Source organism: Pleurodeles waltl, chromosome 7 (assembly GCF_031143425.1).
Source record: "Pleurodeles waltl isolate 20211129_DDA chromosome 7, aPleWal1.hap1.20221129, whole genome shotgun sequence".
Lineage (NCBI taxonomy): Eukaryota > Metazoa > Chordata > Amphibia > Caudata > Salamandridae > Pleurodeles > Pleurodeles waltl.
The window spans coordinates 13,054,775-13,080,391 of record NC_090446.1 but is presented as its reverse complement, the minus strand read 5'-3'; the positions used below and the strand labels follow the sequence as shown (position 1 = coordinate 13,080,391).

Here is a 25,617-nt window from a genome sequence, read left to right as displayed (position 1 = left end):
AGCATCACTGCTGACACTGTACATGCAGAGTGGAACAGAGAGTGTGCTCCCACAGCAAGTGAAGCCACCATCAAAACACGGTTCCATTTCATAAGAAACAAGTTCTGGCCAAATAATTGAGCACGTTTTTCCACTGTTGGTAAAACCTAGAGCTGATCCAAAATATTTTTTGTTTGGTCTATAAAGTTACTTTTCTAGGGGGCGCTTGCCGAGCCACAAAATGGCCGCGCTGTGAGAGCGTCCTTCAGCCACCCTACCGTTCATAATCCTGCATAACGAGCGAGCTACGGAATCTGCCTAGGTACGGCATTTCTCTGTGTCATTGTCCCGGCGATGGAAATTGTAGCAGCAGCTGCGGAGGTCGCCTGTGCCCACGGTGGTCAGCACTGAGGCCTAGACAGACCTGCGGGCCGGTGTGCTTGGAAGCGGTCCCGGCTGGGCGGCTCCTCCTCCGGCCGCAGGTTGAAGCGTGGGGGCGTCCTGTAGAGGTGCGAGGGAGGCACGGCCGAAAACAGCAGCGGTTGTGGCTTAGACGTCAGCTGGAGCCGGACGTTGCGTTGCGGATAGGCCAGAGGTGACGGCAGGGGGTGAGAGGTGAGGCAGCTGGGGGCCGAGCTGGAGTGAAGCGGTGGGGGGCTGTGCTGTGCTGTGCTGTTGGAACATGGGAGCGGCCCAGCGCTATGGAGCCTAATGGGGAGTGTTGTGCGGCCGCCTGTCCTGAAGTGTGCCGGCACTGTTCCACACTCAGTGAGATTGGCCCCCCGGCCCTCTCCCCGACTATTATTGAACTCTGGCTCCCGGAGACGGCTGCACTGGGGCGGCGCACTGAGGACCCCGCGGACTTAAAGGCAAAAACATTGGGGGTGCTCCTTGGGCAACTGGTGAGGTGACACATCGGCCTGGATCAGGTCCTTGCTGGGGCGAAGCGGTGTGGCTAGTGGTGTGTGGGACAGAGCAGTCGGAGCAATACAGTGCAGTACTCCTCAGAGTGCAATTGGTGCCTGCAGGTCGAGGCGTGTGGCGTTGCAGTGGCGTGGAGAGTTTCAACTGATACTACATGCCCCCGGAGAGCTACACTATGGGCAAGTCAGACAAAACCCAAGCCAAGCTGCAACTTGACCGGCATAAAACAGGTGGTCCCCCTGGCGAAGATGCGGGACCTGGCCAGGCAGGAGGATCGGGTGTGCCGGCAGGTGAGGAACAGGACCTGAGACAAATTCTGGTGGCGATACAGCACAGCTTAACCCAAATAGATGGGAAGATTGATTCCCTCTCCTACCGCATGGACAGAATGACCGAACGCTTAGACACACATGCGGAGAGGTTGGATCAGTCGGAAAGGCGTGTATCAGAGGTGGAGCATGGTCAGATGGAATTGAACGCTGGGCAGACCAAACTGAGTAAAAGCGTGAGCTACTTACAGGCCAAGGTGGATGACCTGGAGGCCAGATCCAGGAGAAATAATTTACGCATAGTTGGTATAGCGGAGTCTACTGCGATTGATAACATGGAAAGTTTTATTGGATGCTTGTTAGTCTAGCTGCTGGGACGCACCACCTTTTCTGACTTGATGGTAGTAGAAAGGGCCCACCGCTCATTGGCGACCCGCCCGCCTCTGGGTGCCCCTCCACGCCCTGTAATAGCGAGATTACTGAACTACAGGGACCGGGACGTGGCTCTGCGCCGAGCCAGGGAACTGGAGCACTGCATCATGAAGGCATGACTATCTCGCTATACCTGGATTTCACATTGCCAGTGCAGGAGGCGAGACAACAGTTTATTGCCGGTAAAAAACAACTTAGAGACCTACAACTAGAATATCGTAAGCTTTACCCAGCCAAGTTACGTGTGTAGGTGGACGGAAAGCCGCTGTTTTTCACAGATCACAAAAAACTTGCTCAATTTATTAAGCGTAGAACGATGAGGAATGGGGACTGTGGTGGTGACAACACCGATTCCCATGCAGCTGAAGATTTAATTGTCCATTCCTTGAGTGTGCCCGCAGGGGGGGAGGGGTATTGATGGCACCATGGTGTTGTGTACAATACTGTTATAATTTAGGACTTTTGCTGCCCTCAGGTGGTCGGTTGTGGGACTCCGGCTCTACTGGTTACTGTGGGTGTGGTTGGTATTTTTGTGCTCCTTGATAATAATGGAGGAGCCTTTTTGATCCTAACTTACCATCTTTTTTGGAATATGAATCAATCTACCGCTTGCTAGTTTGTTTGTTATAACTGTTGGTGGCTGACGTATAGGTGCAGCACCAAGCAGCTGGGTAACATGCACCTAAGCGTATACCACACTTATAGAAGGGAACAGGGGTAGTTCACTCAGGTAGGGGAGAGGGGATTGTTGTGTGTTTAATGTCAGCTAGGCGAGTTGGGGCAGTGCCTGCTGTGGGGGGGGGTGGGAGTTGAGTGGTATTTTGTACTTTCACTGCAGATATTGTACTGTATGTATCCAATCAAGCGATTGCAGACATATGAATGGGACGGGACTGGCAGGCTATTGTGATCACTATGCATACAATGTCACATGATCTTTGGTACCCGGATCACACGAGGACTCTGGGCCGGCTTAAACTGGTCACGTGGAATGTAAGAGGCTTAAATAACGCTTGAAAAGTCCGTAAGGTGGTAGCCTGCTTACACAGGCGCAAAGTTAATCTTGCTATTCTGCAAGAGACGCAAATGGCGCCGGGCAGCCCCATGCTCAACCCTAGACGGTTACAAGGACAATTTGTAGTGGCAGGTTTTACTACTCCTGCACGGGGTGTAATGATCTGGGCTTCACGGCACTCAGGTGTGGACCTCAGGGAGGTTGTGGCGGATCCAGGAGGGAGGTATATAGTACCACGATGTGATGGAAGCGTTACTCCTTTTTTGCTGGTGGGGTTCTATGGCCCAAATTTTGATAATCCTCACTTTTATTACGATTTGGCTGCTGGGGCAGGCTCATGGGGGGGTTGCCGCAGATCTGTGGGGGAGGCTTTAACTGTATGCTAGACCCCATGCTTGACAGATCGGGTGGGGGAGACCGTAGGCCGGCAGCTGCAGCTAGAGCAGTGACGAAAGTGGCATCTGATCTGGTGCTGCTGGATGTGTGGCGAGAAAGGCATTCAGGCAGAGGCGGGTATACGTACTACTCCTCTGCACATAATCTGCATACACGCATAGATTTGTGGCTGGTTGCCAAGAGCCTCTTGGGCGGCGCACACCCGGGGGCTCTGTGGCTGAGGACATATTCTGACCACTCCCCTGTCCCGTTGAGTGTGACTGTGGGCGCACGGGTGCCCCCCACCCTTTCTCGTGGCACTTCCCTCCCTATTCGCTGTTAGATTCTGTTTTCCGGAAAGAGCTAGCCACGGCGATTAAAGACGTTTTCCAACTTAATAAGGGTTCGGTGGCTAGTATGGGCACAGTGTGGTAAACATTCAAGGTGTATATCAGAGGGGTCACAATCGCTAAGCATGCTGGAGTTTTGCGGTCGATCAGGGGGTGCCTATGCACACTGGAACGGATCTGGCACAGTTAGAACAGGAACAGGTGCTCGGCACTGATGACCGGACTCTGGGCCGCATACTTGCTAAATTGGCTGAGTTTCAAGACACTGCGATGGCCGAGGTTCAACACATGGGGAAATATGCTACGGCTCGGGTGTATGGAGAGGGGGAGAGACCGGGATCCACTTTGGCAAAGGTGATTCGTCCAAACAAAGATAACAACTTGATTACAGTAATACAGGCAGAAGAAGGTAGCGTAATCCGGGAGCCAGAGTTCATACCTAACAGATTTTGTGAGTACTATGAATCTCTTTACGCCTCTAGGGTTGTTCAGGATTCGGAGGGGTTTCCGGATTATTTAATGCATATTGAGATGAGGAGATTGGCAGCCATAGATAAAAAGTCTCTCAGCGCACCTCTGACATTAGAAGAAATTAACAAAGCGATAGGTGGCATGGGAGAGGGAAAGGCCCCAGGCCCTAATGGGCTCACTGTAAAGTTTTATAAAGCCTACAAAAACCTACTATTCCCTCATCTCAAAGAAGTTTTTGAGGAGGTGGCAGAGAACGGTCTTATGCCCCCTTCCAGGTGTGAGGCAATGATGATCACGCTACTCAAGCCGGGTAAGCCCCGGGTGCAGTGCTCATCTTATCGCCTGCTATCTTTATTGAATGTGGATGTTAAAATATATGCCAAGATATTGGCGGATCGGTTAGCCAAGCTGCTAACAAAAATGGTGCAGCCGGAGCAATCGGGGTTCGTGCCGGGCCACAGTCTTACCACGAACCTCCGAACACTGTTCGGCGCCATGCAAAATATGATCTCAGAACTGAAAGCTGTGGCGTTCTTTTTAGACGCCGAAAAGGCGTTCAACTTGGTGGAATGGTGTTTTATGAAGGCGGTTCTGTGGCGGTTTGGAGTGGGGGATATATTTATGCGTCTGGTGTCCACGCTATACGGGGAACCATTAGCCAGAGTGAGAATAAATGGGATAGTTACTGATGCATTCCCTATCACCAGAGGCACTGCACCCACTGGATGCCCACTGTCCCCCCTCCTATACGCAATTCTAGCCGAGCCTTTGGCTTGTGCCTTACGGGAATACCACGGTCATCGGGGTCTCCGCTTCTCTGGCTGCACCCTCCTGCTTTCGGCCTATGCAGATGACATGTTATTATACATCAAAAACCAACAACGTAATGTTGCTCCAGTCCTGCGAGAGATAGCGCGGTATGGTCCCTTTTCCGGCCTTAAAGTAAACTGGGGCAAATCCGTTATGTTCCCCCTGACGCCAGCGACAACACAGCTAGATGTGGGATTCCCTCTCATGTGGGAGGCGGGCTCGGTCAGATACCTGGGCATCAAAGTCCATACAGACCCAAAGGTGGTGTTGGTAGATAACTACATGACCGCTCGAGACACTAGCAGGTGATATTGAGAGGTGGGTTAGACTCCCACTCTCATTGATGAGCCGCTTAGCACTTATGAAAATGGTAGTGCTCCCTTGATTTCTGTTCCTATTTCAGAATATCCCTATGTCATTACCAAAAACATACTTTGCAGCTTTGAAAGGGTTACTTATCAAACTAGCATGGGCGGGTAAACAGCCGCGAGTCAGGTGGCATACCCTGAAGCTCCCATACAAGCTAGGTGGGTTGGGGGCCCCGGATCTGGAAACCTACCATATGGTTGTGCATGCTGCGGCCGCTCATGCTTGGATCCATGGGTCTGATGACGTCCCTTTTTTGCCAATAGAACGTGAGCTGGCATCCCCGTTGCTGTTGCAAAGTAGGTTATTACATTCTCCAGATAGACATTGCAGCGAGCTGGAATCTCTGAATTCTGTTATGCGTGTTTGGCATAGCTTATTACATAGGCAGGGGTTAGCTCTACTACACTCCCAGCATGTGCCCTTGGGGTGGTGTGCTTGGTTTGCGTTGTGGTGAGATAAGAGTTTAATACAGGCCATGGGCACCTTAGGTATCACCAATATGGGGGATCTGTTTGAGGACGGTGTTATGAGACCATGGGAGTTGCTAAATGGGCGGGTCGCGGGACCGGCCACACTGCTCCAATATCAATATTTTAGGGCGAGACATGCTATGGCAGCTCACTTAGGGGAGGATATGCGAGAGCCTCCAGATATGTTGGCCTTATCCACAGTGCTGGTGAATGACCAACCCCGGAGACTGATATCATGTTTATATGCACACATGCAGAAGACACGTCTAAATGACTAAAATAAAGCACGACTCGCATGGCAGAGGGATTTAGGGGTGCAGCTCACTGATGAGCAGTGGCGTTACTGTTGCTTATTGACTCGTACTGTCTCCCTGAACGGTCGACATCGCCAGATCCATTTTAAATACCTTAATAGAGTATACTACACGCCCCTTAAACTTTATGGTTATGGCTTGCGCACAAGTGTGGCGTGTCCCAGGTGTAGTGCAGACCACGCAGACTTTCTTCACATGTCCTGGGCATGTGCGGGGGTGCAGTGATTCTGGGGGTCGGTTTTCAGGGAGCTGGAGGTGATATGTGAACAAAGATTTAGTTGTGAGCCTATTTTCACGCTTCTGGGGTGGGACGGAGATATACCGAAATCAATTAGTCGGTTGGTGGCTATTGGCCTACGGTTAGCCAAGTGTCGAACTGCTATGCGGTGGGATCGTTGCCCAGTGCCGACAGTTGAAGACTGGCACAGAGATATGGTGTACTGTAATACACAAACAGATGTATATAGCAAACTACTTCCACCAACCAACAAACCAGTGAAACATTGGAACATCTACAAACAATATTTAATAGGTAAAGAAACGGGTGAACCAGAGGGCGCATGTAGTGGCACTCGAGAGGAGAGTGGGGATGGATCGGGGATGGTATCAGATTAGATACGGATATTAACAGTGGTATGTACGCCTCCTGCCAGACTTGCCTAGATGACATTGAGACGGTCGAATTCTGCAAAACTGTCCACTATACTGTGAATGGATGCAATTGCCTCTTTTACTGCTTGTACTGTATGTGAGTGTTTAAAAGTATAAATACAAAAAATAAAAAATAAAAGTTACTTTTCCAGGGCACATTCATGACAAAGGAGAGAACAATCAGTTCAGAGCATGTTGGTACTTCAATCTCTTTTGCAACAACCATCGATCCACCATGGATGCGTCTCCTGCCCAGGATGCTGTCCTGAGGCCCCACGGATAGGGTTGTGCCCCTCCTAATTTTGAGAGTCGAGTTACAGGCATTTGACACTGTAGATCACAGCACCCTGCTTCTTTTCCTAGGGAGCTCGTACACTACCTTTTTGAAAGTCCACTCAGTCTGAATCATTCCAAAGACATGCAGCTGAATCATAGACTTCCCCACGATTCAATATAGTCACCTGCCATCCATCTTTGTAAGACAGCCCCACACAGTTTCTGGCAGCAGACAGTGGCACAGCCATTCAGCAGTGTGCTGGAGGCACCCAAGACACATTACAATCCAGCTAATTCCTCGTGACATTTGAAATACATGTACTTTCTCAATTAAAATAAATCCAGGTAAGCCAGAATTTCTTGTACTACAAACAGGGAAAGAGGAGCCTAACATTAAAGGCGGCAACGGAAAACTCAAACCTTTATGCCTGACCTAAGCTGGGTAATTCAAACAAATCAGTATAATTCTCCAACACCAGGTCACTCCACATGCAGCCCCATGTAACAATCAACTCACAAATGGAGCTCTTCTGACTCTGTCCACTGAAGAGACTAAGGCCAGCTATCTGACAAAAGGACTTCCATCAATCTCTTCTGCAGTGTGGCTATCCCATCTAGGTAGAGGGGTACACTCATAAAATGACATCACAAAGGGACGCTCTGTGCAGCAGCAGGGCTAAGTATGGGGGTGGAGGAATTTATAGAACACACACCAACTCTGGTCAAAATGCTTTGGTTCTGTCCTTGACGCAAGAATAACATTCAAGACCCCAAGGCTCACTCGTAAATCTGGCTCAGCCTGCCTGACTGCATGAAACCCAACTGACTATACCAAGGAGCAAAGGGCCAGATGTATCTTTTTACCAAATAGCGATTACCTAATTGCCATTATCTGCGAATCGCAATTACTTAATCGCTATTGGAATGTATGAAACTGGGACCACTGCCTTCTCTCAAATAATGTTTTTGCATGCCTTTATAAAGGGGAAGGGGTGCCTTGGGGGCCCGTACCCGTTTGCAAAGGGTTGCCACCTACTTGAAGTAGGTTGTAAAATGCAAATGTTTTGTGACCGCATTTTGGTCACAAAACATTCCTACTTACCGCTGAGATTCAGTATTAGGAAGGGACGCCCTTGAGAAACTCCTTCCTAATACTGAATCGGTATGTAGTCGCAATTCCAATTTGCGATTCAGTAACAGGTTACCGAATCGCAAATTGGAATTAATACATACCAAAATGCATTTTTTTGCAATCGCAAACTGCATAATGCTTCTGGCCCTAAAGCTCATTTATTGCTGGAAACACCAAGAACACTAAATGTTAAAACTGCTCACCAGACATTTCTTGGTTGGCCCTTAGACTCTGTATCACACTCACTACTAAAGCTGTTAGAGTGTCCCCACCACTCCTCATATTGAGGTAAAAATGGAAACCTCATTGGTTCAAAGAATACCAAGCTCAAGGAAGCCTTTGGAAAACCTCAGATGCCATCCTGATGCCCATAAAGATTCTTTTTGCCCAGTGGCATGTAACAGATTTTATTTGTTTTATATGGACTTGTCCCAGACGTTCCCCTCACCTTATATGTTCAATCTGTTCACTTGGCATTTGTGATGTATTTATTGTTAATTGTGATGGACTGGAGAAACTGTTTTTGGCATTAGGCTGTGGGCTACAAATACCTAAATAGATAAGTAAGTACAATCTTCTATAAAATGCCATGGTCGTCTTTTTGAGACATACTAAAGGTTTGCTCAATATCCTGGAGTAGAGATGGCTGTTTCCTTAGCATCATCATTCCTTCTAGCAGCCCTTATCAAAAGGTAACTACAGAGGGCTCGCGGCTACACTGGGCTCATGTCGGCTGCTTCTCTTTCACTGACTGCTTTTCCACACAAATTAGGAAAATGTAGACAATCTTTGAGATGTGTGTTAGTTTCCACAAGGCTCTTGTTGAGTTGCCTTTCCTCTTTCATGCACGCTTGCACCTACTTCAGGTGCCACATTACACTGTGGTATTGTCTAATAAATGCGCCCCAGTAACATCCTGATGCATTTCCAGCCTGAAGATGGACCTGTGACCATCAACACATCTCTGTGTTGCTTTTTACTATCTAAGATTGCATAAGATCCAGCTGACCCTGGTTAATGAAACTATGCTGATACACTTGGACTATCCTGCTCTTTCAACACATTTGTGTCCTCCACAAACTCTCCTTATATGCTAGCACAGTGAAAAATATGAAGAATAAGCAGTCCAGGTGACGGGATACAGCACCAGTGAAGCTTAGAGTGGGGAAAGTCAGTCCCTGCACAGCCTCTATATTCCAGGCCACTCAGTGGATTCAGAGACGGCAGTGGTTGTACTGGGGTAGGCAAGCAAAAAATGTAGATCAAAAAGGCACAGGCGAAGCCGTGGAAGAATGCAAAGGAGTTCCAATGAACTCATGGGTGAAGAAAAGGCCAGTGAGGAACACAGACGAGTGACAGTAATGATAAGGTCATCAAGGAGGCTGAATGAAAGCACACTGGCAACTCAAGGGCAACAGCACACAGAGGATAGATGGAAGTCTGTGGTGGAGCAAAGTTGGCTTAGGTGGAGCTAAACATGTTTTTAGTGCCATTTTACTGCCATTCACAAAGGGGAAGGGGTCCCATGGGGACCCCTTCTCGTTTGCGAATGGGTTAGCACCAGTGTGACAGTGTTGCTAACTGCGATTCTTTTTTGCGAGTATCTTAAACAGATCATTGCAAGTAGCTGAAATGGCACTGTCAAATGTATATAGAAATAAAAGAAATCTGTGCCCCCATCCCCCAAACCCCTAAACAAAAGTACATGAGTGAATTAAAAACATGAGCACATGATGTGGCGGGGGACGTGTGTGATATGCGCATGCGCTGCAATGGAGCAAAGGAAAGCACCACAGGGCAAACACTGAAAGGCGCCAAACTAAATCTGAAAGAGGTGGAGAGCCCTCGTACGAGTGGGGCATGCACAAGACCCCTAAAAAGTAACTTCACTAAGGGTGTCCAGGTGTTTAAAGTTCTTTTAATTAGCTAGGAGAATGTCGACCATCCTCTCCATCGGGATGGCCTGTCAGAGTCTAGCATGCCATTGCGTCAACGAGGGCGCCTCGCTCCTCTTCCTAAGGACAGCCAGGGCTATCTTAGCTGCCCCAGGCACAGCCAAAGCACAGTAGAGGTTTGGTGCTTAAGTGAGTCATCCTGTAGTCCCAAAAGAGCAAAACAAGGGGTGCTCGGCAGCGGGTATCCCAGAACCGCCTTAATTTGGGCCATATTCTCGGACTAGAACGGCTGGACGACTGGACCATCCCACCTTATATGGCAAAAGTCCCCCATTAGCCGAAAACCCCTCCAGTAAAGATCAGACATGGATGGAAAGATTTTTTTTGTGTTGTGAGGCAGCAGTACCAGTCAAAAAGTACTTTGTAGTGCGCCTCGCGCATAGCCATAGAGTGACTGAATCTGGAAATGTCCCTCCAAAGTTTGTGCCATCTCCCCTTGGAGATAGGTTCTCTGAGCGTCTGCTCCCAGAAGGCGATGTGACCCGGCTGTGGGGAAATGATAGGTGTGATCAGTAAAGAGTAAAGGAACGAAATGCACCCCTTGGAGCCCCCCTCTTGTGTAGTAAATTTCTCAATTGGGGTGTGGTCCCTAGTGGCCGCCATCCATACGTCCGGGTGAAGGACCCAGTGTTTCAGCTGTGTGTAGGGATAGCACTCTGAGATCGGTAGAGCAACGTGTCACTTGCACTTCTCAAAAGTGAGAATTTCCCATCTGTGAAACAAATCAGAAATGGTGACGCATCCCCCCCTCGCCAAAGTCAAAGGGGCCTGGCTGACGCGCAGGCGTGAAGGCTGGATTGTAATAAATAGGAGCAAAAGGAGAAAGGAACGAAGTCCAGCTGGAGGCTCGGTCACCTCATGCCACACCTTCTTGGTGGAGTACTAAGATCTGCATGAGAGGGTAGGTCCAGCTTAGGCTTCCACAGGACATCTCGGGTGCATCTGCCCACCCCAGCTCTAACCATGTGAAGCCAATGTTTCTTGGATTCTTTGAAAGATCACTCAGAGAGCCGCTTAATAATACAAGTGGAAATCACGCCAAACCAAACCCCACCAAGTCTTTCGGCAGTCTTAACAATTTGTAGAGCAGGCGTGCCCTGAGGTCTTGCCAAATTAAGCGGGAAACCAACTACAGCGCAGGGGAAAAGTTGTTCTTCATCTCGATGGGAAGCCACTGAAAGAGATATAGTAATTTAGGTAGGACAGCCATTTTGATTGCATGAATGCAGCCCAACCACAAGATCTGCATGGGCACCCCCTAGTAAAGTCCACTTTCAAGTGTTGTAAGAGTGGAGTACGTTTGCCTTATAAAAGTCTGCAACTCTGGGAGTACTTTTAATGCCTAAGTAAGTGTTGTAATTCTTGGCCCATGGAAAAGGAGCGGAACTCACTAGTACCTCCATGTGACGTACTGGCAGGTCAGATTCAACTGAAGGATTTGGGTAAGTTGACACAAAAAACAGCTAGATTCATGATTTCAATGAATGTTTTACCTTCATCAGATTGTCTTGACTTCTTTAAGGATTCCCAATCAACTTTTGCTACCTTCCTTTTTGCACATTCTGGTCGACAGACTCCTAAAAAGGGGAAAAGATATTTAGGGGTTTAGAAAATGTTTTCAATTAAAACCTGCAACGTAACTGTAGCATAAGACATCACATTTTTAAGATGATACTTGCGACATCTTGTTCAACTTCCCACCAGTCCTCATTGCTCTCTTTTGATGACTATGGTATTAAAACCACAGAGGTCAATGCTCTGAGGTGGCTCTTCTCTTGGACACACAAGGCACTCAAGGTCTGTATTATTGGTATCATATGCAACTCTATGATTTCCAAATACTCATGTCAAGGCTCTTGTCGCGTGGGCTCTCATTATCCTAAATGAGACTACTGGATTTCTAGGCAGCAGGATCGATAACGGTGTGGGGGACTGAGTCTGACCCACATGTAAGGAACTCTGTCACCCTAAATCCGGTTGTTGCTCCGGCTAACTAGCAGTGCCTCATTTCTCCCATGGGGAAGAAATGATTGGGCAGCCGAGCGCATGACATCTTTGCAACTTCTCAGGGAAGTCGTGGTCACTCAGATCCAAACCAACTCTCTCATTCACAATATGGTCTCATATTCAAATGACAAAGACAGTATAAGTTTTATATAATGTTTTAATAAAACAACTGTATTTTAGATATTAAGGCGTGAGCCGCAATAACCAGAACAATACAACATAGTAGGATTGATATAGTAACCAGGAGAGTAAAACATAGGAATAAAGCTATCATAATTCCCAACCGTTTCTACTCTCCCTCTGCTTGTTCTATTTAGAGCACAGCATGTTAAGCTTCTAGCTTGCCTTTCTGTATCACTAGGGAGATGGACACACTCATACCTGAGCAAAGGCCTGTGATCTGGTTCAGCATCTGCAACGAGGCAGTCAGCGTCTAGTTGTGGTTCCCTGGTCGGAATCTCCCTCTTGCATGTATTGGGACAAGGAAGTGATTTTATAACTAACATGTCATCGTGATCACAAAATGTTCCTACGCAGGAATGGCAAGTCTAGACTCCTACCACGTCTATCGGCAATGTACCAGACTGTATCCTTGACTGAAGCACAGAGTGAATATGTTATGAAGAACTCCAGTGCTGAAGTAGGCAAAACAGTGTGATATGAATAAAAAACAACACCGTAGAACTGGCTATTCTGTAAAATAACAGTACGAAGCCTAATAGAAAACATTTAGAGTAAAGTGCACAGAGGCTCTAAGCTGTTAGGAAATGAATAAAATATATTTAGGGCAAAGTGCACAGAGGCCTAAAGCCTGAAGCTAATGCGCAAAATATACGTAAAACTGACCACACTACACCCTCCCCTTGTCAGTAGCAAGTGGTTCTAATAACATTAAAAAAAAAAAAAACATGACCTAAATTTAAACCCAACATTTCGACAAGATGAAAAGACAACAAAGTCATAAATTTAGGAAACATGTGACGAAAGAGCGAATTGCAATATAGTGTCAATTTAGTCGGGAGAGAGAAAAAAAAAATCCAATTGTCAGACAGAAGCAATAGAACGTAGAAGCTCCTCCACTTCGAGATATGTCAATATCGGAAGATCCACGCCACAAAGTACCATGGAGCAGGTGTGTTCCAAAGCCCCAAAACCATTTAGGGCGGCACCCCGTGTAGTGCCAAGGAAAGAGACAAAACCATCTTCCTCCAGGAAGGGAATCTCATAATCCGCTTCACGAAGCAAACGCAACCGTAGTGCACAAGTCTGGGAATGAGCCCTAATCGGGAACATCAACAGATCAAGATCAACCACTGGAGAGCGCTGCAGTGAGAGACAGAAAGTCAGTGCATGTTCAAACGAGCACCAAAGGCATCGAAACACGGGTTGCACACAATCCAAAACCGGCCTGAATGACAAAGACCAGTCACACTCCAAATGAGCCAGGAGTGTAGCTCCAAAACGCTGCATCATGCATTCACGACACAGCTGCGCTGACCGGAGCAGCAATATAGGATCTCGTCGCAGCGGGACAGCCATTGCGAAAAAATAGTAACAACAGCAAAACTCCAGCCAATAAAGTCAAAGTAATTGGGAAACCCCCAAAAATGCTTCCGAAAATAGAGTGTATAGCCGAGGGTATCAAACCGAATATGGAAGAGAAGGTGTGAACGAAACCAACACCAACGGCTTTGAAAAAATGAGCAATACCAGCAGTGCTGGATGCATTAAATATACGTCCCACAAGTTCACTGAAGTGACTCGGAAAGTTAGTATTCAAAAGGGACTGTATCTCCGTCGATGACCTTGCCACTTGAAGTGCGTAGGTCTCGCTAGCAGATGTAAGGGCCACATGCTTTTGAAACAATAAAGCTTTCAGCTGACTCAACTTGTCGAAATCAACCTTGGAAGTAGCAATATGAGGCCAGATGTCCGCCACCTCCCTAAATTCAGTAGGGGGAAACAACACATTCCCGCAGCACGTAACGGCCTTGTTGACGACAACGACGTAAACTATTCCGGCACGCATGCCACAGCAGCGTTCGCTGTTAAGAACAATGTAACTGCCGTTAGAAAGCACCTGGAAAGTGTTTTTAATTACCGGGACTGGAACTCCCTTCAGATAACAAGCTAAGTTAGCAATCGGAGCGTTACACGCTCCGTGCAAGGACAGCTGTTTACAAACCATGGAATGGCTAACAGAAGCTTCGCATTCGCTACCGCTAAGAAAAACCTCCCGCAAACCATTAACACATCTGTACTGAAAAGGAAGCTCCCACACCTCATGTATGTAACTGTCACCCAATAGTTCATATCTACCCACCGGAATGTGCTTCAAACAAGAAGTAAATTGCAGAGTGGAGATAGGGAAATTAATAACCCCATGAATCAACCACTCAGCTGACGGAATCTCAGCCACCGTGAAAGGCAGTTTCTCCAATTTTTCAATATTTAACATAACATACGTCGCTTCCTTCTTAGCCATCAATTGTTGTTGACGAGTTAAATTAAAGGAGATAAAGATCTGTCTGTCACGAATGTGCTGCCATGGAACGCGACCCGCCTTCAAGGTCTGAAGAGTCCAACCCAGCTGCATGATAGATCGTGTCTGACTCTGCCCATGATATAAAGAAGACATGTCTGATTTTATAATGTCAATAGCAGAAGAGACAATGCTGTCAATCGTGTAAATACGATCAGAAAGGGTATGCATGCCATTATCAACAACAGACAAAGTCTGCAGCAGATTTTCTTGATCAATCTGTCTTAACCGGGCTGCAGCCTCCTGCTGGGAAAGTTTCCAAAACTCATTATACACTTCGTATAAGAACCTTTTTCTCCGGGGCACCTTGGGACCCGATGAGAAATCTTGTAAATCAGTACCATTAGACAGTAACTTGAGGTGTGACTTAACTGCACCCAGCGTGGAGTACTTCAACCATTGTTGACAAAGTTTCCCCACACTGTATGTAGTTATTATATCAGCATGTTCTGGTGAAATGTAACGAGGGTCTGCCCTACTAGTCAAATCTTTTAGCATAGAATCTACCGTCTTCACATCCCAATCATCAGAAACAATGCCTGGAATAACAATATCATTCATTGATAACTTAAGGACATACGGTATTTGAATAAATTCAGTGGGACCATATATATCAAACATCACTTTATCCCACACAATCCCATCCGGAATTGGTATTGCAGAAATGTTCACATTGGATAAGTCTCTTCGAACCATATGAGACGAAAAATGTGGTCTCAACACAGTCTCCACGTGCTCAATGTCTGATCGATCAGGAAGAAAATGACCATGCATTACTAGAAAAAAAGTAACCACAAATCCCGACCATAAAAAAAGAGTCATTACAGCCATAAAAAGCCACAAATAGTTCCAAGGAATAACAAAATATGTACGTTTAAGCCAACTGAGTAGCTTACGTGGACCTCGGGTTGAAGACAGCGAAGACGAAGAGCTGGATACAGCCGCATCCGCGTCGTTGAAGCAGCCAGAGGCAGTTCTTGCAAAAGGTGCAACAGTGAACAAAGAAGCTGATGGAGGTTCTCTCCTAGGTACGCTATAAATCACATGTTCAGAAACATCAGTAGAACGTACAGCAACTTGATCAAAAGAATCGATATTAATCGTTGACTGTGGAACAATCGCAAGATCATCTTCCACCCTCCCCAAGCTCGGAGAGGAAACAGGGTCGGTGCAAATCACCTGCAGCGGGACTTCTTCACCAGTAGTGAGAGGGATGCCGGAACTACTGGGTGTCCCTCTTGGTCTGCTGTGCAGAATCGGCCACATGTTGTAACTTGACATTATCAATGGAAACAAAACGATTTCCTTTGGCCCCTTGCAGCGGCGGTAAAATCACAGTTCTCGTGCCGCTCACCCCTAACACGGGACAGGTGCTCGATAAGAAGGACCAAATTCTTTCTTTACTGCGACCTTTTCACGCACTAGATCCCCAATCCTAGGTATCCAACCAGTAGGTGTTACTGGCTCATCCTTAATTCCTGAGGAGGCAGCACTCGCAGAAGAGTTATCTTCACGAAATTGTTGTAAATCCTGCAAAACAGTGACACGATCATTTATGTCAAAGGGCGTATCTGCCGCCTCCACACCAGGACCATCTAGATCAGGAACATACATTTGTGTTCCGAACAGGCACTCATATGAAGTACGACCCCCCAGTGACCTTCTAGGCAAGTTATTATGTGCTCTCTGTAGTCCATACAGGTGGGCTAGCCAACTACGACCCGTACCTATAACCCTGGCTGTTAAGGATTGCTTTAAATCACGATTTAAACGCTCCACAACAGAATTTCCCTCGGGATGAAATGGAGACGAGAATTGGAGCTGGACCCCCAACAAAGCCATGGTGTCCCTGAATGCCTTAGAGGCAAAAGCAGGGTCCTGGTCCGAACGAAAAGCCGCAACTGCAAATGTATCGACAAAGATACGCAAATCTTTAATAACAGTCCGAGCGTCAGCCGAGCGCTGTGGCCAGACCCACACAAATCTGGAGCACGAATCTACAGCAACCAATATGTATTTGTATGCACTATCCGGTGTCAGCGGACCACAATGGTCCAAGTACACACACTGTAATGGTCTGTTTGAAATCAGAAGAGGCGTCTGCTGCGGGCGTCTAGCCGATGATGCTTTAATTTGTTGACAGACGTCACAACAAAGGACATACTGCTTTGTCTCCTTATATAGACCAGGCCACCAATAACGGGCCTGTAAAAGTGAAATCGTGGCAGCCACACCAGCATGCGCAGATGCCACCCCTTCATGTGCTGCAGAAATAAATCGAGGTCTCTCAATTTTATTCGGTAACTCACGTACACCAATGCCAGGAATATTAACAACAGCATTTAGTGCACCACTCAAGCAGTAACTATATTTAGAAGGGAATCCTTTAGGAAATGGCGTGCCATCAGCCGTCGCTTTTATGGCAGCCGAGATCTCTATGTCTGGTTTGGAACTCGAACGAGTCACCGCGGCTACAGTGGCGATAGCCACTGCCGACTTTGCAGCCTCATCAGCCAAAGTATTCCCAGCAACGTGAATTTCAGCGCGCTGGTGTCCAAGTGTATGTACAACATGGACCTTAGGAAGCGTTTCTTTCAGACCCGCAACCCTACCCCACAACAATTTATGTTTAATGGTGTTGCCTTTAGAATCTCTGAACCCATTCATTTTCCAATAGTGCAGATATTCATTGAAAGATTGCACACAGTAGTAGGAGTCACAGACCAGCAAGGTCAATATCGCCGGCTCTGCATGCTCCAATGCCAACAAAAGAGCTTTGAGCTCAGCCAGCTGCGCCGTGCAATCTCCCAAGGTTTTAGTATAAGTATGTCGGGGCAGAAGACTTCCCCCTCCATAGTCCCGCACACCACCGCACATGCAGCAGAATACTGTTGTTTAGTCCCAACCGCCGGTTGCGCAGAGCCATCGGTATACATGACCACTTCATATTGGTCAATAGGCAATGTGCCAGCAGGAACTGGGTACTCTATTTCATATTGAAGAAATTCTTGAGTCTGCAGCTTAGGGTCAAATATGTAATCCACATCAGTGGCCGTCAAAGACGTAGCCCATTGTATCCACCGCGGGTGTAAAGCTTTCGAATTAGGAACACTCGCTTTTGTAACAGCCTCTAAGGCCGGAATCGGGGAAACGACAATAATGCGTTGGCCCTGAGCTAGCGGTCTTTCTTTGATCACAGCCATCTGTACTGCAGTGAGAATTTTCTCAGTCCATGCAAAACATTGTTCTGCAGCAGAATACAAGTGGGACTTGTATGCTATCGGGACTGTCTCCCCTTCATTAAAGGTGACATACGTAAATCCAACAGCCCCAGGAATCACCCTGATGACCAAATGAGTTTTATTGTCCCGTGTGTGTAAGTGTTTAACCGCCAAGAGATCATTCTGCAACTCTCGCAGTATGTGTTAATGCTCAATCGTCCAAAATCTACTTGAAAAATTCGGGCGAATCAGTTCATATAAAGGTTTTATACGTGTAGCATAATCAGGAATGTAAGTTCTGCCAAAATTCAGAAACCCCAATAATGACTGGAGCTTCCGAACCGTATTAGGAGGCTGCAATAAAGCACATTTCTCCAAAAAATGTGGCGCCAGGCTCTTGCCCTCACTCGATAACTCATATCCCAGGAAAATAACACTGAGGAAGGCAATCTTCGATTTCTTAAAATTAAACTTATAGCCAATATCAGCAAAACCCACAACAATGCGCGATACGCGTCTGAGATGTTGTAGAATCTCATCGTCCGTCAAATAAATGTCATCAACATATGATAACGCCTCAGGGTCCAACTCGTGTAGAAGTTCAGTCACACGAGCCGAAAACAGTCCTGGGCTATTCTTATACCCCTGAGGTAAACGACAAAACTTTTTCTGAGAGCCAAACGCACTGAAACTGGTATAGTCCCGACTTTCGGGTGCTATATTCTGGCAGAAAAATCCATTCGAGATATCCAAAGTTGTTTTGTATTTTTTACGCACTATATTATTCATAAGCGCAGCGCTATGTGAATTCTGTATGGCATATGTGCGTGTATGACTATTCAAATGTCTGTAATCCACCACTATCCTATAGGAATGGTCCGGTTTAGCAACCGGAAATAAGGGATTATTCATCGGCGAGACACAAGGCTCAATCACACCTTGGTACTCCAATTGTGTTATAATTTTCCTAACCGATGCCCTTGCTTCAAATTTAATAGGATATTGCGGCTGTGGCTCGCCCTTAATTGGAATGACATGATAAGGTGATTGTTTATCCCACCCCACATTATTTCTATATAGGGCGGGGGCTTGTGCTAGAGCCCATGACTTACTATAGGACTCCGCTAGTTCTCTCGGAACAAGTGGTGAAAAGGAAGGCGCAATAACCTCCTCCCCAACCGGACAGTCGCGAACAAAGTCAGGTGGCCAATCTTGTTCGGCCAACAGGACATCATATGATTTTACCACATGGTCCCAAAAGATGGCGTGTACAATGCGGTCAATGTCCCCTTCTAATCGTAGAGTCACAAGATATACTTGATCAGGATCAGAGACTTGCATATCCGCCGTCTCGACTTGTATGAAGTCATCAGTTGCTTTCGCCTCCAGATGCTCTAGAAGACTCCGGCGAACTATTGTGACCTCTGCCGCGCTGTCTAACAGCGCTAACGCCCATGTCTTGTTCGTCAAGAGAACTCTCTTCTTGAGCGGCATGTCTAACTGAGACTGCTGCCACTTTCTTCTTTTTAAATTGCTGTTTTTGTTGCAGCGGTTTCTCTTCTTGTTTAATAGAAACCTCCGCTGAGCGTTGTGAATCCTGTCTCGGTTTCACGTACTCCGTCCTCCGCTCTGACCGCCCACCTCTCTCACTTCTTTTCTCCGAGGAGTCCTGAAAGGAACGAGATTGGCGTGTATCAGTATATTGATATCTATCAGGCGTCTTCAAAGTGTTCCTATTCCTGAGATTATACTTATTTTGTGGGGTCTCCGGTTGCGGAGACTGCCCACCATCTTTCTTAGGTGTTTGCTGTTTCTTGTCCCAGTGCTTTTTTGCACCCTCAGGTTGCTGTTGCTTAGAATTATCCTTATTATTTTTACCCTGCAATTGTGGTTTCTGCGGTCGAGCCCCTAGGCTATCACGACCAATACTAGAATATGTTTCAGCTATTATTCTCAGAAGTTCCCGCTCCTGATTAATCTGCGGAACGTCCCGAAGACGCATTCGCACTGCTAGTGCTACAGCCTCCCCCTTGAGATTACTCAAAATAATAGAAGAAACCGCATCAAAATTACCCATCAATTGCATGCCTAAATCCAAGGCAGGGGCAGCCCCATATTCATCCTGAATTTGTTTAAGCACCTCTGGCAAATTAGCCAAAGTCGGTGTACCGTGTGCTGTAGTATATAGTGCGGCAAACACCGTGCCCCAAGTATTACAAAGATCCACCGTAGGAACCATCCCATACGGCAAACACATCGTCAAAATTCTATGCTTATCCTGAGGTCCCGTATGGGGAAATACTGCTTCCAGCGTATTAATTTTTTGCGCCAGCCAAAATGGAGTCTCCTCACGTTTAGCCGGTACTTTGCCCATAACTGAGTGTACAGTGGCCGGATTGATTCCCGGTACCACCGCATGTGGGTGTGCTGGAGCAGCACGCGCTGCATTAGTATTTAATGTCTGCATCACAAACTAAACTAATCGTCTGTACGTTGCAGTTAATTCCATATATAAACGACGCACTTCAGCCACTGCCACATTTGCCACTCCAGGATATGGTGTATATGTAGCCAATAAAGGCCAGGTCGAACCATCATTACTCAACGGACCTAACCTTACTGGTGTTACTGAGTGTGGGAGGGCGCCATCAAGCCAATTATGGTGTTCTTGATAAGATAAAGGTATTTCTAAGTATGCATTAGCCCTGTATTGTCCAGGGACATTCGCAACAGTATATTCGTGAAAAGTATTTGTACCCCCATCAGCTGCTGGAAATAAGACCCAAGAATAAAAAAGTTCTGTTCTATAGACTGCATGGGCGTCCACCACAAAAGTGACTGGACCCCCTGGACTGTCAGTCCATGTGCTATCAGATGACCCGTGAGCGGAAATCGCATATTAAGCGGTATATTTACTACAACTGGATTCGCCATTAGTATAACAAAAATAGCTCTAGGACAGAGAAGGCACACCAATATCGGGGTTTTTCCTTTCAAAGTTCAAGCTTGAACAACCAACCACTAAGTAAGAGGATGTACCTAACCTGTGGTGGCGGAAACCCTCAGCCCCACGGACGTCTCCGCATACGGAACCGAGGAGTCAAAATATATACGAGACCGAGAGAGTCAGTCGGACCCAAACATTAGAGCCAGACCAATCGTTGGCGGCGCCATGTCGCGTGGGCTCTCATTATCCTAAATGAGACTACTGGATTTCTAGGCAGCAGGATCGATAACGGTGTGGGGGACTGAGTCTGACCCACGTGTAAGGAACTCTGTCACCCTAAATCCGGTTGTTGCTCCGGCTAACTAGCAGTGCCTCATTTCTCCCATGGGGAAGAAATGATTGGGCAGCCGAGCGCATGACATCTTTGGAACTTCTCAGGGAAGTTGTGGTCACTCAGATCCAAACCAACTCTCTCATTCACAATATGGTCTCATATACAAATGACAAAGACAGTATAAGTTTTATATAATGTTTTAATAAAACGACTGTATTTTAGATATTAAGGCGTGAGCCGCAATAACCAGAACAATACAACATAGTAGGATTGATATAGTAACCAGGAGAGTAAAACATAGGAATAAAGCTATCATAATTCCCAACCGTTTCTACTCTCCCTCTGCTTGTTCTATTTAGAGCACAGCATGTTAAGCTTCTAGCTTGCCTTTCTGTATCACTAGGGAGACGGACACACTCATACCTGAGCAAAGGCCTGTGATCTGGTTCAGCATCTGCAATGAGGCAGTCAGCGTCTAGTTGTGGTTCCCTGGTCGGAATCTCCCTCTTGCATGTATTGGGACAAGGAAGTGATTTTATAACTAACATGTCATCGTGATCACAAAATGTTCCTACGCAGGAATGGCAAGTCTAGACTCCTACCACGTCTATCGGCAATGTACCAGTCTGTATCCTTGACTGAAGCACAGAGTGAATATGTTATGAAGAACTCCAGTGCTGAAGTAGGCAAAACAGTATGATATGAATAAAAAACAACACCGTAGAACTGGCTATTCTGTAAAATAACAGGACGAAGCCTAATAGAAAACATTTAGAGTAAAGTGCACAGAGGCTCTAAGCTGTTAGCAAATGAATAAAATATATTTAGGGCAAAGTGCACAGAGGCCTAAAGCGTGAAGCTAATGCGCAAAATATATGTAAAACTGACCACACTACACTCTAATCTGCAGGTAAGAACATTACGACAACAACTAAATAGAGCAGATCTTCTTCAATGGAAGCGCAAATTATCGAGGTGGTGAAGACTACATTTCTATAAAGATATATATCCTTGTCATTCAATTTTAAGATATTATATTGCCCCCCGAAAAGAGGAGGCCTAGTAATACAATATAGACCTATTTATGGAAGACCATAAATTAACAATCACTCCATCAAGAACAAATAAGACTCAAGGTATAAATCATACCCTAACTATAGACCAGGAATATCTAGCCACTGTATGGTTTCCTTGTTGCATTAAGACCCAGATACATAATTATCTTATACCCAACCATAATCTCTGACCAAGAAAACGTATAGTAAACTTCAGCTGAACAAACTTCCCAAGAGTTTCTTTATTAAACCCTAGAGAAAGTGGATTCCCCTTTTTGAGTTCAAATTGGTCAACAAATCAATAATCTCTTCCCCATTACTTTGTGGCAAATCTACTGACCTGAGTCCCACAAAGTATATACTAAACTGCAAACCTTCAAAACACTACTGCCAGTTTTGTACTGAGCTGCTCACACAGGGATTCCTATCACATCTGGAAAGTCAGCATTGGTACCCATTTACCAAGAGGGGGATCTTTAAATGTCTCTGCATTTGCTATCAAGCTATCTACAAATCGGTCTCTATTGCCATACATCCCTCTTAACCCACTCTGTCTCTCTCTTTAGCCAATCTACTGAATAGTCCGAAGGCACATCAAATGACTATTAGTGGACAATCCTCTCACCTGACTACCGAAATATGGAGTACAATCAACTTTCTCTGCCTTGTCAACCCAATCGTAATATTTTTTGTAAATTGTGGCAGACTTGTCTGTTCACCACACACATCTCTGTGTAAGCTTCTTGCTCAATATCTATGTAGCCAAAGTCTAATGCTGAAGAATGATGCCAGAAGAGATGACTGAGGTGGATGCTCAAAGCTTCATAGAAAATGAGGGGGCACAATGTTTCATGGAAGATATCTGAAGTTTCTTTTCAAAGAAGAAAAAAGTATTCTCCTGTCTTTACTGAAGGTCTGTTTGTCCATCAGGTATACATTTCGGCCTTGAAACATAGTTCTACTTTTTACAAACAGTAATTTTCAGTGTGTTGAATTGCTATAATACTTATGTGCGACTACCTACTATTTGAAATAACTACACCGAGTTTGTTTAGTTTCAACGGGAATGGTCCACATATCAAATGAGTAAAAAAATTTGAACCCTCAGCACGGTATTTTTTTGAAGATGGCAAGGGATTTGTCTTTAAACTAGAGAGGTGTCCATAAATCTGAGCTATCCAATGACACAATAAAGGTTTTTCCACAGGAGGTACCTTACCTCACTCGTGATCCATAAATATAAACTGGAGGAGCAGCCAAGAGCGTTAGCTGCACTGATCCTGGATTTGCTCACCTAGTTTGGGTGGGGCATAGCCCTGTGAAGTTTCGGAAGAAGGTTGTTAGAGATGTCTCCACCATATTGTGGCTTGACTCCCACTTGGTCCTCAGGTACCATTTCTAATTTGTTGGAGCTGGCTCTGATTCTGGCAAAAAGAAAAATTCTTTGTGGTGGGTGGGGCGATCCTATGTAGCATTGACAAAGCACTTGGCAATATGCAGTGAATCAAATATAGAGACCGATGAATATTTGGAAAAAGTACAGGAACTTTTGTACCAGAGGCCGTATGCAGAGTGGGCTCCTGGGGTGCAATGAGCATTTCTCCCGTTTCTGTGCTAGCACACATTGTGCCTCACAATATCCCATGGGGGCATTCCCTCATTTACTCTGGGTATTGTAACATGCAAATTAGAAGACACCATTGGCCTTGACCAACGGCTTATTACAGACGTGGGCACAAAAGCAAGGAGGGCGTTGGGAGGTACACTGACTGCGTGCAGCAGCTTCAGTGGTGCTCATTAGGGGCCCTCCCCTTTGACCCGGGGGGATCCCCTCTCCATCCCCACAAGCAAACACTGCAGTGAAACACTACATCCTCCTGTGGGGGATTCTTGTCCCTTCTTCAACATGCTGCTAGCCCTCCTGCCTGAAATATGGACTGGCAGACTCCAATCAGAGGCTCACCTTTCAATGCTGCACTGTCCCTAGTTCCTGCACTGGAGAATGCACATTTTTATGTAAATCGCTGTACTGCCTGTGTTTGCACCCAAATGAAGGTACACCCGGAGCAGACAGGAATAGTGAACATTTCGCGTCATACAGTGCCAAGAGAGAAATGGCTGAGAAGTGAGGATCTGAAAGAGATGAGAATGTCAAGTTATTTGATGGACTCTGGTTACGTATACTGCAGATCAACTCCACAGGAAAAGGTCTCCTGATTATTAGATAAAAGTGGATGCACTCAATTGTTTTCTTAGTGTCTTCTGTACCTCTTACAGGAATTATAATGGTGTTTTGTTATGTAATGCAGGTTTACAATTCCAAAAGAAAAAGGGAGCCCTTGCCTTGATCCACTGCAGATTGAAGGAAAAGGGTTGTCTACGTGGTTGAGCTTTCCCTGTCCTTTTGTACTCGAATGTTCAGCTACCTTAACAGTATATTAAACTTTAGTGCCATTGTAGTCCAATGGATGTCATAATTTGCACATTTTGTAAAGTCACATATGTCAGTATGACACCCATTGCTGAACCCACTGCCTCACTAGAAGTTTGGAATTGGTGGGTTTCCCGACATTAAAGCTGAAGCCAACCACCCTTTTGGCTTTGTTGATGCTTGTTTTGTTTGGTCATGGGGTTAGCAAAACTTGTATTATTATCAAGCAAAATGGGATACAGCTCCTAATAAAACTGGTCAATGTGACTAACTTTGGGGGCTGCACATGGTTATGCACATTTTGTTGTTTTCCACACAACTCTGGGACCCCAGAGAAACCAGTTGTGTAAAGATTTGGGCTATTGGCTGCAGGAGGTGAAAGTATACTCAAGCAACAACCACAATCTTTGTCAAAGTGAACCAAAAAAGTGACAAAATTAACTTGTGCTTAACACTCTGGTAGCTTGGTACAAAGGCAGTAAGGCTTAACTTAGAGGCACTGTGTAAAGTATTTATACAGCACACAAACAGGAATAAAGAGAAAATATCAAAAACAATTTATAAAAATACAGAAAATGTTAATAAATAAAATTAGATCAAATGACAAAAATACAATCAGCAGAACTGGAGATATGCAATTTCAAATTTTAGGTACGTGTAGAGCCTCAAAGCATGAAGTACCACTTTCGGTCATCTGGTCGTGCTAAACCAGGGAAAAGTCACAAGTTCGGGCTGACCGTGACGGAGTGTGGCGGAATATAGGGACTATGTTAACCCCATTGAAAAAATTACTCTTTCAAAGTCTGGCGTGCTGAGTCCAGTTTGGAGTGGAGGAGGCCACGAGGAGAATGGAGGGCGTCACAGATGTTCCACACTCTAGCACGAAAAGCATGGTCTGGACGTGCAGGCTGTCATAGCTGTAGTGCGAAGAGCCGGTCAGCCATCGTGGATGGTTGTTGCTGGAGCCTGGTGTTGGAGGTCACCACAGGCTGTTGTTGCTGTAGCACGAAGTGCAGCTGTCCCGTTGCTTGTGGCTACTGGTGGTCACTGTAATGCAAAGAGTCGGGTTCACCAGTTTGCATTCTTCACAGGCAGCAGGATATCAGCACGAACAGGCCCCAATAGCTGCCACAAGGAACGCAAAAGTTCAGGATTTCTCCTTTCTTCACAGGAAGAGCTCCACTGATGCCAGCCAAGGGTCCAGGACCTTGGTAGGCACCTTCTGGGATCAGGAACTTACTCCATCAGAAGCCAGCAGATCCAGTTGCAGCAGGTCAAGTGCAGGGAG

At 46.1% G+C, this 25,617-nt stretch overlaps 1 protein-coding gene across 2 annotated transcripts in view; it reads right to left on the bottom strand.

Moving 5' to 3' along the window:
* The window catches only part of LOC138303553 (protein FAM118A-like), a 204,894-nt gene that overhangs the window by 38,239 nt on the left and 141,038 nt on the right, over window positions 1–25,617 (bottom strand). For both annotated transcript variants that reach the window (XM_069242798.1, XM_069242797.1), the window contains one exon: window positions 11,286–11,369. In XM_069242798.1, coding sequence (XP_069098899.1) covers window positions 11,286–11,369 — 84 coding nt within the window. The remainder of the gene's footprint in view (window positions 1–11,285; window positions 11,370–25,617) is intronic.